At 56.0% G+C, this 14,092-nt stretch overlaps 1 protein-coding gene across 1 annotated transcript; it reads right to left on the reverse strand.

Annotated features, from left to right (window-relative positions):
- Positions 1–6,988: 6,988 nt before the first annotated feature.
- On the reverse strand, positions 6,989–14,080 carry FANCE (Fanconi anemia, complementation group E). The gene is made up of 11 exons (XM_009889323.1): positions 13,857–14,080; positions 12,330–12,963; positions 12,200–12,244; positions 11,861–11,920; positions 11,629–11,772; positions 11,427–11,550; positions 10,762–10,837; positions 10,561–10,627; positions 10,335–10,460; positions 10,097–10,191; positions 6,989–7,151 (listed from the first exon to the last, which is right to left on the reverse strand). Exons 1-11 carry the CDS (start codon positions 14,078–14,080, stop codon positions 6,989–6,991), a joined length of 1,758 nt encoding a protein of 585 aa, XP_009887625.1.
- Positions 14,081–14,092: the final 12 nt, after the last annotated feature.

Consider the following 14,092-nt stretch of genomic DNA (forward strand, 5'->3'; position numbering starts at 1 on the left):
CGGCCCGGCTTTCTCCCTAGCCATTTTTTTTTTTTTTTTTTTGCCCTAGCTGCCAAGCGGACCTCGCTGCGAGCTGGCCTCTTCGCGGGCACCACAACAAACCCGGCTGCCGGCAGAGCCCGGGTGCCATCCCACGTCACTGCCATGGGGACGACGGGCCTTGGCACACGCTCTTGCCACCCAAAAGTGCACCAGGATGGCCTCGCCACCCCAAAACCCTGTCCTGGGTGCAAGGAAGTCTGGCAGCTCTGCAGCATCCCTGCTCGCTGGGGCTGGGGATGCCAGACCATGCCAGGGATGGCAGGTCACCTGTGCATGGAGATATTGGGGCTGCCGTGCAAACAGGACTCCTCGTGCTGGAGCTCAGCACCCACCTGAGAAGGGCTTTGAACCCCTAAACTTTGCCCCTGGCTCTGGAAAGGGCTACGATGGGCTTTTCCCTTTCGTCCCAGCAAGCACGGGGATTGCTCCCCAGGAACGACGGCACAGGAGAAGGGGCTGCTGTGCTGAAGCGATGCTCGGTGGTGCCTCAGAGCAGGGTGATGCTCCAGCCAGCATCTCCCTCTTGCCTGGCACCGCCATCCCCGTCCCATCCTCGTTAGCACCCCGAGAGCCGTGGGGTGAGCTTTTCGTGCACATACCTCCGAGGCGAGGGGCTGGGTTGGCAGCTCGTCCTCTGCCGCTGCCGCCGTCGGCGCCCCTGGGCAGGTCCCTGCGCCTCCTCTTCCCCCTCTCCCAACGAGGTCCCTGCGAGCGGCTTCATTTGCAAAGCGTGGAGGCTCCAGGACCAGCACACCTATCATGAGAGACACATATTAGCTGCGCGCAGATGGGAGAACGCCTCTAAATGTTATATTTTTAAAGCATTTTCTCACCCAGCAGGAGCTCCGAGCTCCTCTGCTTAGCGTGGAGGCATCTGTGGGAAGAGGTGGGGAGGCCCGCTGCGATGCAGGAGGATGCTGCTGGGATCCGGGCAGGCACTGAGGGAGGCAAATGAGGAATTTATTACAAGCCACTGAGGGTGGACTTCCCCACTAGCTGCCCCCGTTTCCCTCCCACGGGGCGATCCTCGCTTGGGGTTCGTGATGTGGGTCATCTCCCTAGGGGGAGATAACTTTGCACCCACCTACTGGTGTGAGAATCATAGAATCATAGAATTGTCTGGGTTGGAAGAGACCCTTGGGATCATCGAGTCCAATCATCTACCCTACTCTACAAAGTTCTACCCTACTCTACAAAGTTCTCCCCTACACCATATCCCCCAACACCACATCTAAACGGCTCTTAAACACATCCAGGGATGGGGACTCAACCACCTCCCTGGGCAGCCTATTTCAATGCCCGACCACTCTTTCTGTGAAAAATTCTTTCCTAATGTTCAATCTAAATCTCCCCTGTTGGAGCTTGAAGCCATTCCGGTGAGCACCCGGTGCAGAGCGGGAGCGACGTGCTGTACGCCAGGTAGGGGACAGCCCAACCCTCGAGCATCCCCTGCTAGGCTGGCTCCCAGCAAGTCAGATATAAGAGGTGCCCAAGTCCAAGGGAGCCTGGACATGTCATTTAAGCTGTTTTGCAATGTTTAAAAATTAGAGAAACCCAGCAGAAAGTCCGCACAGAGTCTCTCTCCCGGCCCAGAATAAAGTCACTGTGCAGAAGGAACTCTCCTGCAGGATGCGTCTCCTTGGGAGCTGTGCCCACCGACATGCAGATATGGGGCAGAAGGAGATGTATTTTTTTTTTTTTTGGCCAGGACACAAAATGCAGCAGAGATTTAAGGGGACGGAGAATGGGGACTGGTTGAAGCCCCGCACGCCGGTGCAATGCCTTGGCCAAGCTGAGTCGCTCCAGCGCTGATGGGCCATCACCCATGTCCCGGTACCTGCTCAGCCCCGACGGAGGTGTAGAAGCAAACAGCACTCAACATCTGTCAAAACAAGCTCATTTCATGCCTATAGGCTGGAAATTGTCCCCAACACTTCTGCCAAGGGGCCCGGGAGCCCCCAGCCACCAGGGATCAGGCAAACTCATCACATCAGCCGGCATCAGAGTTTTCCCGAGGGCTGGTCCCTGCTGCAAACACTCGCTCCGTAACAGCCGCGACAGACCCTGCAGCCTGCTGATTTAGTGCACCCTTACAGACACTCGCTCCTCATCTTTGTTTTACGGATGGAAATACAGAGTCACACAGATTGTTTGCCCAGCGTGGCATAAATAAACCCCCGGGAAGCCAGACCGAGCGCTTTCCCTCAGCTCGGCGACTTTACCAAACGCTCCCCGGGTCGTTACCTGCCTGAACTTGTCTCAAGCAGCCGAAGGCAGATGCTGGGGCCACCCAGCTCGGACCCGGCACTCGGCGCTCTCGGGTCCCCGGCAGACCTGGGAGGGGGGTCAGAGGACGCGGTACGGCCGGCAGACGGTGGGTCGGGGGGTGCCAGGACCCCACGCAGTGCAAGCTGCTGGCAGCAGATTCTCCCCGGAGAGGAGAGCGGTCGCATCTGCGGCAGAAGGAGCTGCCAGGGAAGAGCTGGATGCGAGAAGGCCTTTAAAGGACATGCACGAGAGCGGCTGGGAGCTCCCTGCGCAGGGCTGGGGCGGGCTGAGCGGTTTGCAGGTGGCCAGGCGACCTCTGCTTTCGGTGCGGGGCCGGATCCCGCATCCGCTTTTTGGAGGCGAGAGCTGTTACCCAAAGTTGGGAGGGACCACAGCTGCTGCCTCCGTGCCCCGTGTCTGCAGAGCATCTCCCTGGCAGGAGGCCCAGGGCAGAGCGGTGGCACTCAGGACCTCCACGGAGATGGGGGATCCCCCCACGGGATGGGATGCTCCATGGGGCGCAGAGCACCAGGCTAAACCAAGACGGGTGACAAGGAGCCTCCCGTAGCATTGTATTTGGTGATACAGGGAAGCTGCTCTGCCCAGGACCCCCATCCCTCTTGTCAGCCATCACCCTCACTGCCCCTTCCACTGCCCGACCCCTTTGCTCAAATCCTTCACATCCTCTAAAGCCGCTTTCTTCCCCTAATGAGCTTACACGGAGTCAGACTCGATGCTCAGGGCTACAGAGGACCAGGCTGCAGGCTGGCAGCCCCTGCTGCCCCCCCCCCACCATGCCCAGGGACCCTGATGTACCATGAGGAACAAGTTAGGTCCTTGGGGTCTGCAAATCTCATAAGCTCTGTGAGGTCAGCCAGCAAATGGCATCTCCCAGTCCCGGAGCAGGACCGGCCCAGCCTCATGCCCATCTGCTGAGAGCGCAGGATGCGGCCCCAGGGCCGGGGAGCAGTCGGAGCAGGGGGGTGGTGGGGCTGAGAGAGCCCATTTGCAGCTTCGAAGTAGGAGCTGCGCTGTGCCACAGTGGATGAGGCTTTGGAAATGACCATCAACAGTGGTCCCCACCAGGTCAGGATTTCAGACATCCTTGAAGCTTCAGGGATGGGTTTTCCCCTCTTGGGGCAAACACCTCCTGCTTGGACCTGACCAAAAGCTGCTGAGAAATCATGAGTCATCTTAGGGGAAGAATAGCCCCAAATTCCCATGCTGTCTTCCCTGTAACACACATACACAGCAACACAAACTGTGGTATGCATGATTAGCATCAATTAACGACAACGCATCCTAAGTTCACAGCACCGGCAAGACACTGGACACGCTGAGAGGCAGACCAGCACTGTCACCCTCTGCCTTATGGTCTTCTATATCCTCTGCCTTTCCTTAAAAACGTCTCCCCGGGGATTTCCTCTCCTCTCCAGCCCTCTAAGTTTTCTGTCCATCTCCAAGAGTTTCCAGGCGCAAAGGTTGCCCACGTGTGCATGGTTTTTGGAGAAGGATTTGCTGAGACGCGCTTCCCGGAGCGAGCAGGTCACCCGGCCCCGGCTGCGAGAAGATGCTCAGGGCTTGCGATGGCAGAGCCAGATCCATCCCGCAGGTGAGCATGTCCGTGTACATCCGTCCGGAGGCAGCCGAGCCCGGGTGCTGCGCAGCAGCGATAAACCTGAGCAGCAGAGCTTCCCCTTTACCACCAGTGCTTTCCCAGCCGCTCAGCCAGTTTCCCGGCTGGTCGGTATCCCAAAACACAGGTCAGTTCTCCAGGCATGAAGTCAGGTTTGCATTAGCACCACCAGTCCCGTCACTGGGCTAACTCGCCCCTGGTCACCCCTTTGTTTCAGAAAGGGGAGATCCGAGCAGAGGGGACAAACCCTTCCTTTGGGCTGAGGCTCAGCGGATGGAGCCCAGTGCCCCATCACTGCGATGCCATTCCCCTCCTCGAGGACCCCCTCCTCCACCTGCATTACATGAGGGTCTGCTTGGGCGCACAGGTCTAAACTATACATTTTATTGTTGAGTGCTTTTTCTAGCCAAGCACAAGGTCTCTCCTCAACAGAGCCTGCGGCCAAGGCTCCCGTAGCAGGGCATGGAAGTAAAAGCACCTTCAAGGCACAATGCCAAGCAGACAGAGGGTACAAAACCAGAGGGATGGAGGACAGACACCTTTGTGAACACCAGTGCCTTGCCCTCAACATAGCCTGGTCCCGCTGGCCCCGTCCCCACTGCTCCCTCCCCAAGAACAGCAGTCTGACACCGGGCAGGCACCAGATTAGGTTCCATAGCCTCTGCTCTAGTGTCCTGGCAGGTCCACGGCAGCAGCAAGTTGTTGTGTGGGTGACACAGAGCTAACACCACCATTGTGTTGGTTCCCCACCCTCAAAACCTCCTCCATTTCCTCCCACACACGCGTGCTGAGGGGTTCAATAAGAGGCACTGCCCCTCTGTGCAAACCATCCCATTCAAAGAACCTCTAAAAGCATTTCCTAAAGGCACCCAGGGATTTTTATGTAGTCTTATTTTTAACCTGGAAGCACCGCGATTACAATCTAGGTATCGTAGGGCCTCAGACAAGCAAAAGCAGCCCAGCTCCCCGTGCACAGACCTGTTCGGCGGGGATGAACAGACCCTGCTGGAAGATCTCCAGCCCGGAGGTGAGCGGCAGCAAGAGGCTGCAGGCTCCGGCTTTGCCTCTCGTATCTCCTTCCAGCGAGGTCCCACCAGCGACGCGGCAGCCTACTGCGACGGCATCTTCCCAGGGCTCCTCCTGAAGCCGAGCTGAACTTGCAGCTCAGATCACAGAGACCGCGGTCATCTGGATTATCCACTTCTCGGAGGAAAGCTGCTCAGACCGACACCGGCTGCTACTGCTGATGCGGCAAACGTGATTTATTAGATCTGTGCAGGGGACCCAACCATAAAGCAACACCCCAGCCCTCCAGCAAATTCATCTTCATGTGACCCCCATCTCCCCAGCTGACAGGGACCTGGCAGCTAACACAGTACCCAAGGGAGAACACAATTCTCTTATGATTAAAAGATTGTTGGGGGAAAAAAACCCACAACAGATAAGAAAGAGGAGTTTTCACAGAAACAGAATCCCAGACTGGTGGGGGCTGGAAGGTCCCTCTGGAGCTCCCCCATCCCACCCCCCACCAGAGCAGGGGCACCTCCAGCAGTGGCACAGGACGGCGTCCAGGCGGGTTTGGGATGGCTCCAGAGGGGGAGACTCCCCCACCTCTCTGGGCAGCCTGTGCCACTGCTCTGCCACCCTCAAGTTTGCTTCTTTTGGTTCAGTTTTAAATTCCGTGTTGAAAAAAGAGGGCTGCCGAGCCTTCCCCCGAGCAGTTCAGCCTCACATCCACCAGATTTCAATGCAAAACTGCATCAGCACATTGGGGATGACATGCACGTGATTAACAGGTTGTTACTGAAACGCCGTTACCTCCAGGGAGAAGCGGAGTGACTTTATCAGCTCCCAGCCTTGCTGCAGGAGGGGACACAGCAACCCCCCGGACATGCCTGCAGCTCCCGTTTGGAAAGGGGCAGCCCCTCGGGGGCATGGACCAAGGCGGTCTGGCTCCTACGTGGCTCTGATGGCTGGCGTTTAATGTCCGTGGGTGCAGCATTCGCAAATTTTGCCCACCCAAAAATTGCCCACCCAAAGAGGGTTCTGTGCTGACCAATGATGGAACAAGGATGCCACGTGGGGAGCGGAGAGAGCATCTTGTTGTGATACTGCTTCAAAAATCACCGTGGGAAGATGAGAGGCAGCAGAGTGGACAGATAACCCATGCAACTGCATAAAATGAATTTCCTTAAAAAGCCCCCACCTATTAGGCCAGAAAGGGAATTCCCCTCCCTACCATGAAGGACGTAAATCTCTACAAACAGAAGAGGAAGCAGATGGGATATTTGACAGTGGTTCCCCAAGTAAACCAGCCGAAAATTAAACACTGCCTTCTATATACAGCCTAGGAGACCTCTAAGACAGCACTTCAGACCTTCCCCTTCACCAACTCTGCTACTAAATCAGGACAAGGACAAAACCAGCCCTGGCTCTCCCTCTGCTCCTGGATAAGGTTCTGCTGAACTATAAAACTTGACTGACGTTTTATGCCACGTCCACCTCTTTGCACTGTTCAGGCTGGATTTTAAAGTTCTTGAGAGGGTCAAGAGGAGTCAAAAGTAAAGTTTTCCATGCGGATGCTACCAAACACCACATAAACAAGCAGCCTTCCCCCAGCATGTCTAGTGTCTCCAGGGTTCGCTTCCAATTCTCCTAACGTGACTGTTATCTCGCACGTACACCCCAGAGGAATCCACGGTACATGATAAGCTGCAGCCAAGAGCAAAACCAGGGCTAAGAAGTCTCTTTCCACAAGCCAGCATAGTGCTTCCCAGCAGAACAGGAACCCCCCTTGCAGTTTGCAAAGCTTGACTACTGTTTCTTGCAAAAACCACGTAGGCTGGCCCAAAACGCAGCTCCCAGTACCTCCAGATGAGTTGGAAATGCAAGCTGCATACGGCACGTAGCAGCCAAGAACAGCCTGTCAAAAATGAGACCGTTGCCTAAAGAAACCAGTGAGCAGTTACAAAACCAAACATCCATCAGGGAGGAGATGCACGCCGCAGCCAGATTTCAAACCATTTATTGCTGCCCTGTCCATTAGAGATGCCGGGACTTCCCCGTGGTGCTCGGGATGTACGTGGCACACGCATTCTTCCAGGTCTTCTTCAGCAAGGCCACCAGGAAGCTGACGATCAGGTGAATTTTGGAGACGAGTTTGTCCTCTGTCATCTTCATGTGACCGATAGCCACAGCCAGAGCACTGGGGACAAGGACACCGAGGTCACTTAGCAGAAGCTTCGCAGGGAAACTGCAAAGACCGCAGCCTGCTACCTAATAAAGCCAGAACAGCAGGCTCAGACCTTAATGATCAGGGCACAATTTCTATTTATGTCATATTTTGGGCAGCCCTACAATAGCTTCAATATACTCAGCCACTAGCTCACTGGTATGCAAATACATCAACAATTTGGCTCCCTGGAGGTTTCTTTCCTCCAGCTAATGTAGACTTTGAAGCCTCATCAGTCCACTGTCACCTAAAATAGCTTAAGAGATTCTTACTATAAAGCAATCTGTGCTCTCAGTGTTAAGAGCATCACTTAACTGCTTCAGTTTCATTCCTCTGGCTGGATCTAAACATTAAGGAGCAAACATGAAGCAGTAACATGTCACACCTTCATGTTTTAATCCCTCTTCTCCCTTTGTAGATGTAAATGTTTATGAATTTTTAAATAGTTTCTGAAGTACGCAATGCTTCAAAACCTCCATTAAAACTCTAGCACTACCTCTCTCAGAGTCCATCCACTCTCTCCCATCCTCACCTTTCCAGTCCTCTGCCCAGAAGGTGCCCAGACAAGGTTTTCAGTGGGTGTTTTCAAGGATGCAGGACAGAAATTTGGAAACAAAAGCACTTTTTATTACTGTATCACTAAATACCTTGCAATGGGAAGTGCCATCAATGCCATGTGGAAAACCAGAAATGTGACACAGAGCGGGGTCGCTTGCAAGCCCCGGGAAAAGGGGGGCGGGGGGGGAAGGCAGATTTAAAGCAGAAAATTCAAGTTTACCAGGTCTTTATCTAAACCCCACTCTTCTGCATCCTGAGATTTGTAAATCCCAGCAGACCACATAAACAACCCAGCAGATCATTGCTGCATCACCCCAAAAATCAGCTTAACTGTCAGAGAGAAAGGCTGACACGCACACAACGTACTGCTTGTGCCTTGGCTCCTTCGAGCCAAGAGCATATCATGATGGCCAATTAAGCCTAGTCCAGAATTATCATCTCCAAACAGCCTCAAATCAGTTTATGTCTTGATTCAGTGATGTGTTAAGGGCATTAAGAATTAAGGACCAGTGAACTCCACCATGCAGCACTGCTTGCTCTGGGCCATCACAATGCTGGAAAAACACTTGAAATATGGTGGGTTTGGCGAAGATGACTCTTCACCTTGGGTACCAGGCTGCTGCTGTGAGCGAGGAGAGGGAGGTTTGCCAGCTTTGTGCAGACCTGGAGCTATGAAGGAGCAACCTGCTTCATCGAGGGCTGATGTCGGGCAGGCGTCGTACTTCTCAGCTGTGAGAAACAAAATGAGGGCACACACAGGAAATACTGCAGCCATTATCGCTCCATTTTTAAAACAGAAAGTGGATTTAAGTTGATTCAGACAAGTAGGGACACCTGCAAACCAGACTGATGAGACACATAGATGCTCAGCCGAGCTCTTCAGATTTAGAGCGTTATCAGAGATGCTGGGGCAGGGTTGGAGACATCACGTCACCCAGCAACTCACCAAGCCAAAGGGGACCTGAAAGCAGAGAAGGGTTTCTGCTTCTTCTGCAGCTTCTCACTGCCGGTCAGGTAACACGGGGACCAGCTTGACAGAAAGCTCTTTTTTTTTTATTGCCTACAGGAGAGCTGGGGAAGGACTTTTTACAAGGGCGTGTAGTGATAGGATGAGGGGGAATGGCCATAAACTGGAAGAGGGCAGGTTTAGATTAAACATTAGGAAGAAGTTTTTCACTTTAAGGGTGGTGAGGCAGTGGAACAGGTTGCCCAGAGAGGTTGTTGAGGCCCCATCCCTGGAGGTGTTCAAGGCCAGGCTGGACGGGGCTTGGGCAACCTGGGCTGGGGGGAGGTGTCCCTGCCCACCAGGATAGGGGAGTGGGACTGGATGATCTTCAAGGTCCTTTCCAACCTAAACAACTCTATGTTTCTATGATTCTATGATAAGTGAACATTCAGGGAACACGGGCAACATTCCCTCCCTGAGGGGAAACAGCAGCCGGCCTCGGGGCCAGGATCGCTGCCGCCCACCTTCAGGCACTCTTCAACTACTTGCATGCCAACATTACTCCATCAATAATGCAAAATTAACATATTTTTTTTGTGTGTTTTCCCGATTTTAAAAAGCCACTTATTGGGCACAAACCATCTCTAAAAGTCACCTTTATACAATTACCCCCCTACAGGTGATGTGCTGCCCGGTCACCCCTCATACCCTGAGGTGGGGCAAGCCAGCACTTCGAGGTGCCCAAACTGCCGGAGGCCGGGAGAGGAAAGGAGAGTACAGGAGAGGAAAGGAGAGGAGAGCCGCTGCCCTCAGACGCCCTGCAGCCCGGCCCCTCCACAGCTCCTCCTCTGCCGCCATCTTGGGAGTGGCGGGGAGGACGGCGCCATGTTGAGTGTGGCAGGACAGGAAGGCGCCATCTTGAGCGTGGCGCGGGGCCCATGGCGGCAGGCTCTGAGGCAGCCCAGAGACAGACCAGACACAGAGCTGACTGAAAACGTATTCATTGTTTAACTGAGAAAACCCTCTTCTTCAAGCCTCAGGGCATCTGTGGGGCCAGGATGGCATCGCCCAGTGATAGTGTGCCTCAAACCAGGTCGGCCGAGCGCAATGTGCCGCTGCAAGGTGAGGCACCGGCGCTCCGCGTGCTGCAGCCCGTGCTCGCTGCGTCTCCACACTGCAGCCACCACCACCTCACGGGCATCTCCCGCCTGAGGAAGCCGTCGCCTTGCGGTTCCCTTTGGCTCTCACCTGGGAGGACGAAGGAGAAAGAGGGGAGAAATCAAGGAAAGGGAAACCCAACACCAACAACACTCTGGCACGGCTTCTGCCGGCACCCGGTTTCCCACCACTCGGGGCAGACCAGGAGCACGGAGGCTGCCGTCCCCCACAAGAGACACCTCAGCATCCATCCCACCTGGCTCCTTCCAGCACAGCCTGCAGTGATTTCTTCAGAGCTGCGTTGCTCCTATCCAGAGCGGCAGCCAGACGGCTCCGGTGGGCTGGGGTGACCTGGGACGGAGAGGAGGAAGGTGCTGGGAGAGCTGCCCTGCCAGGAGCCCACCTGAGACCTCCAGGCCAGGTCCTGGGTCAGCTGCAGCCCTGGCTGCCAGCTCACCAGCTGATCTGCAGGACCCGAGCCTGGTCCTGCTCACCTGGCTTTGGTACATGGTGAGCAGGGCTGTCACCAGCTTGGCGTAATTCAGCGAGGTGGCGAAGGCTGGGGCCTGCCGGCACAGAGTCAGGACCAGGAGATCAAAGAGCTCGGGGGGGAGCACCTCCTGGAAGAGAGCCACAAGCAGAGAGGAGAGCTGGTCCTTGCTCTGGCGCTGCTGAAGCTGTCAAGAAAACCCAGGGGGGGACAAGGGGGCATCCACTCACCTGCCGCCCCAGCACAGCCTGCTCTGCCAGCAGGAGCTTCTCTGACAGCGGCAACTCCAGGACTTGGCTGCAAAGGATGGGGAAGAGGAGATGCGATGCTCACGCAGCCTCGCTGGTGCTCCTGAGTGGCCGGAGCCAGGCGGACCCACCGAGGCAGGGAGCAGGGCAGAAGCAGAGCTGTCACCCCTGTTCATCTCTTACCTGAGCACCAGTCTCACACAGTCTGGCTCCAGGCACTCCTCCACGAGCTCACACACCAGCTTGGTCTGCTCAGCGCCTGCAAGGGCAAAGCAGAAGGGGGAGAGCCTCTAAAGGTTGCCAAATCCACGGAGACGTGCCTGACCCTTCCTGGCACCCCTTCACGTAGGGGTACATCCCAGTCGGGACACCCAGAAACCACGTAGCACCCACTTCTACTGTTCAGGATAATCCAGCTTCCTTTGCCTATCTGCAGCAAGGGTTTAATTAGCACCGGTCCCTAGGAGAAGGGGATGCTGCTGTGGCAGGGACTCATGCAGGACCCTCTTCTCATGCCAGCACAGCCACCCTGGGGCAGCTTTGGCTTTTAGGAGCTCTCAGGAATCCCTAAGTTCATGGAGGGATGGCAACTGTCCCCAGCCTGGACTCCCCTCCATCCCAGGCATCTGTAAACCCATCTCCCATCCTAACCCAAGCGTTCACCTGCCCAGATAAAACCAGCACCATCCCTCCGTGGTTCCTAACACACGCTTTGGGTGACAAATGCCTCCCAGCAGACAGCCCTCTGCAACCGGGGCTTCCCTTCCCGCTGGATGCAGCCCACGGCCCCTCTCCAGCTCCCTCAGCTGCTCCCAGAAGAAGTTGTGCCTCCTGTGAGCTCATCGCACCTTCCCCCGGCTCCCGCAGGACCGCAGCCACCAGGACTTGACAGAAGGGCTGGGAATACTTGGAGCAAAATGAAGCGAGGGCAGCCATGAGGTGGCGGGAGGGCGGCTGGGTGAGGGACAGGACCTACGGACAGAAAAGGCAGGAGGATGGGGATGGCGGTGAGGGAAACGGGGTGCAGGAAACCCCTGCCCCAACACTTACTCGCCTGAGAAAAAGCTGCTCTGCCAGGATGGCTGCGCTGGTGTAGCTGAGGTCGGGGGTGAGAGCCAGCAGCCAGCCGCAGAAACGCATCAGGAGGTGCTCCGGGCATGTGGAGAGCTGGAGAAAGGAGCACAACCCCTCGAGCTGGGGACAGCAGAGGGGACAGGGACTTTAGGGACAGCAGCAGACCCTCCGTGGCACTGGCGGTTGCAGCAAGGATGCTGAGGCTCACCTGGCTGGGAGAGGAGTTGTTCAGGATGTGCAGCTCGGGTGGGATGCTCAGTTCCAAGTGCTGCAAATACACCAAATAAACCAACACAGAAAAAGAGAGCTCCAGGGCTTTTCCCTTCCCTACCACCCCCTGCTTCGGCCGGCACTGACCCCGCGGGCTGCCCACCATACAGCACATCCCCAGGAGGAGGCGGCAGGTATTACCGGAGCCCAGAGGAGGTGGCAGGGCTTTTTATCCCCCTCCAGTCGTCCCTGTGAAACCCACCTCCTCCCCCCGAGGGCCAGGCATGAGCCCGTTTAGACCATCAGCTCCAGGAGAGAGGCAGAAGCGACCACTTACGTCGGACTCCTTCTGTAGCAGCATTTTCAGCCTCTGTCCGTGCACCTGAGGAAAATGAGATGAAGGAGCAGAAATCAGACTGTAAAGGCTGCTCGCTGGCTGGAAGAGCAAAGCAAACCCTGGCCGGTACCTGGAGAAAGGACTGGACCTCTGCTGCCAGCTCTGCCTGGGACATCTTCCTGGGCTCCCCGGCCACATCCTGCTGGGAGTTTTCCAGAGCGGCTCCCACTGGGCTCTGAGCAGATCTGTCCCCCGACATCTCCCCAGGCATCTCCTCTTCCACCTCTGCCGCATTCCCACCCTCCTGGGTTCCCGGGGGGTCAAACACCGCCTCCTCCAGCAGCAACCTCTTTCTCTCTCCCTCCTCATCCAACTCCAGGCTCTCCTCTGACACTTTCTTGCGCTTTCCATCTTGAAGGACAGAGTCAGCCACGTCCCCAGCAGCACCGAGCTGCCTGCTGAAGCACCAGTTCAGTTTTCTTCGCCCCTCTGGTTTGTTCTGGGCAATTTTCTGGCACAGGCACCTAAGCTGCTGCCGGCATGCGGAAGACAAGGGAGCGGGAGGTGGGAAGCGCTCCTCTCCCCTCGGTCCCTGCCGGAGCAGATCCCCCAGTGCCCGCACCCAGGGATCCACGTGGGAATCCTGCTCCACGGCCCGGAGCAGCCGGCCGAGGCAGCCCCCCGGCACCACGGCTTGCACCAGGAGGAGGAGGGAGAAGAGGTTTCTCTGGCACACGACGGGGAGCAGCAGCAGCCGCGGCTTGCTGGATAAAGGGAGAAAAGGGAGAGGTGATGCGTCAGAGCAAAGCCCGGAGGACTTTTTGCCAACCTGCCCCGTGGGGCAGGGTCTAACGGGACTAGGAAGCGAGAGAAGGAAGCAAACACCTTCGCCAGCTTTTGCAGGCACAAGCTGGAAGACCAGAGGGTCCCTGCTATGATCCTGTAATGAGTAATTTAGCAAAAGAATTTTGCTTCAGCTAAAATGGACGTGTGCTTGCTATGGCTTCAGCTAAGACGGGTGCGTGCTGGCGATGCCTTTGGAAAAGGGATAGTGTTAGACAGGATATCAGACGAAAGCAACAGTTGGAAGTACCGAACCACTGCAAAACAAAAGGTGGTGTAGTTAGCTAAGATAACCACAGAAGCGTAAAGAATAAAGAAGCCACAAGAAGGACACGGCGATAAAGACTTGGAGCCTCCCTCCGATGCCCACCAGGAAGACCCCTGAGGAAGCGTATCGCCTGCCCCGCTAGAAAGGAGGGGGCATGTTCGGGGGTGGGTTGCATTCCAAGAACTCATTGACTACGTAATTGGGGGTGGGTTGCATTCTGAGAACTCATTGATTATGCAAATTATTTTCGAAGAAAAAACATGAATAAGTACAAGGAATACGAAATAAAACCAAGCATTTGTAAAGGGAAAATGATCAACAAGGGGAGAAATCCCCTGTGTAACTCCCAGTGCTGTAATAAATATTCTTTGCGCCACCGAATTTGCCCCGACTGAAATTCAGTATAGTGAGCGCGTTTCTCACAATCCTGACTTCATGTACTGACCGCTGCACCAGGGGGGGAAGAGGATGCACGGTGCCGAATTGGGCACCCGACGTACCAAACCACCCACAAAATATCGACTTTGGGAAAAGCGGCCAACTCACACAGCCAGGGCCCCCTCCGGCCCCTCCAGCGTGGGCTCCTCGGCGCACAGGGCTGCGGTGAAGGCCTGCCAGGGAAATGCTTGCCCGGGTCCCTCGTGGACCCGCACCCGCTGCAGCATTCGGAGGGCGGCCAGTGTCCCCGAGGAGCCGGAGGCGAGCACGTGGAGCAGGAGGCGGCACGGCTTGTCGAAGCTTTGCAGCCATGGCAGGGAGGGGGGCTCCATCGCTGCTCGGGG

Source organism: Charadrius vociferus, unplaced genomic scaffold, assembly GCF_000708025.1.
Source record: "Charadrius vociferus isolate BGI_N301 unplaced genomic scaffold, ASM70802v2 scaffold1511, whole genome shotgun sequence".
Taxonomy (NCBI): Eukaryota; Metazoa; Chordata; class Aves; order Charadriiformes; family Charadriidae; genus Charadrius; species Charadrius vociferus.

Excerpts from the sequence above, each read along its gene's own strand:
- FANCE (XM_009889323.1), bottom strand. The coding sequence starts at position 14,080 with ATGGAGCCCCCCTCCCTGCCATGGCTGCAAAGCTTCGACAAGCCGTGC. Across the intron at positions 12,964-13,856 it reads CCGGAGGGGGCCCTGGCTGT|CAAGCCGCGGCTGCTGCTGC; the intron begins GTGAGTTGGCCG and ends CCCTTTATCCAG. Across the intron at positions 10,192-10,334 it reads TCACCATGTACCAAAGCCAG|GTCACCCCAGCCCACCGGAG; the intron begins GTGAGCAGGACC and ends TCTCCGTCCCAG.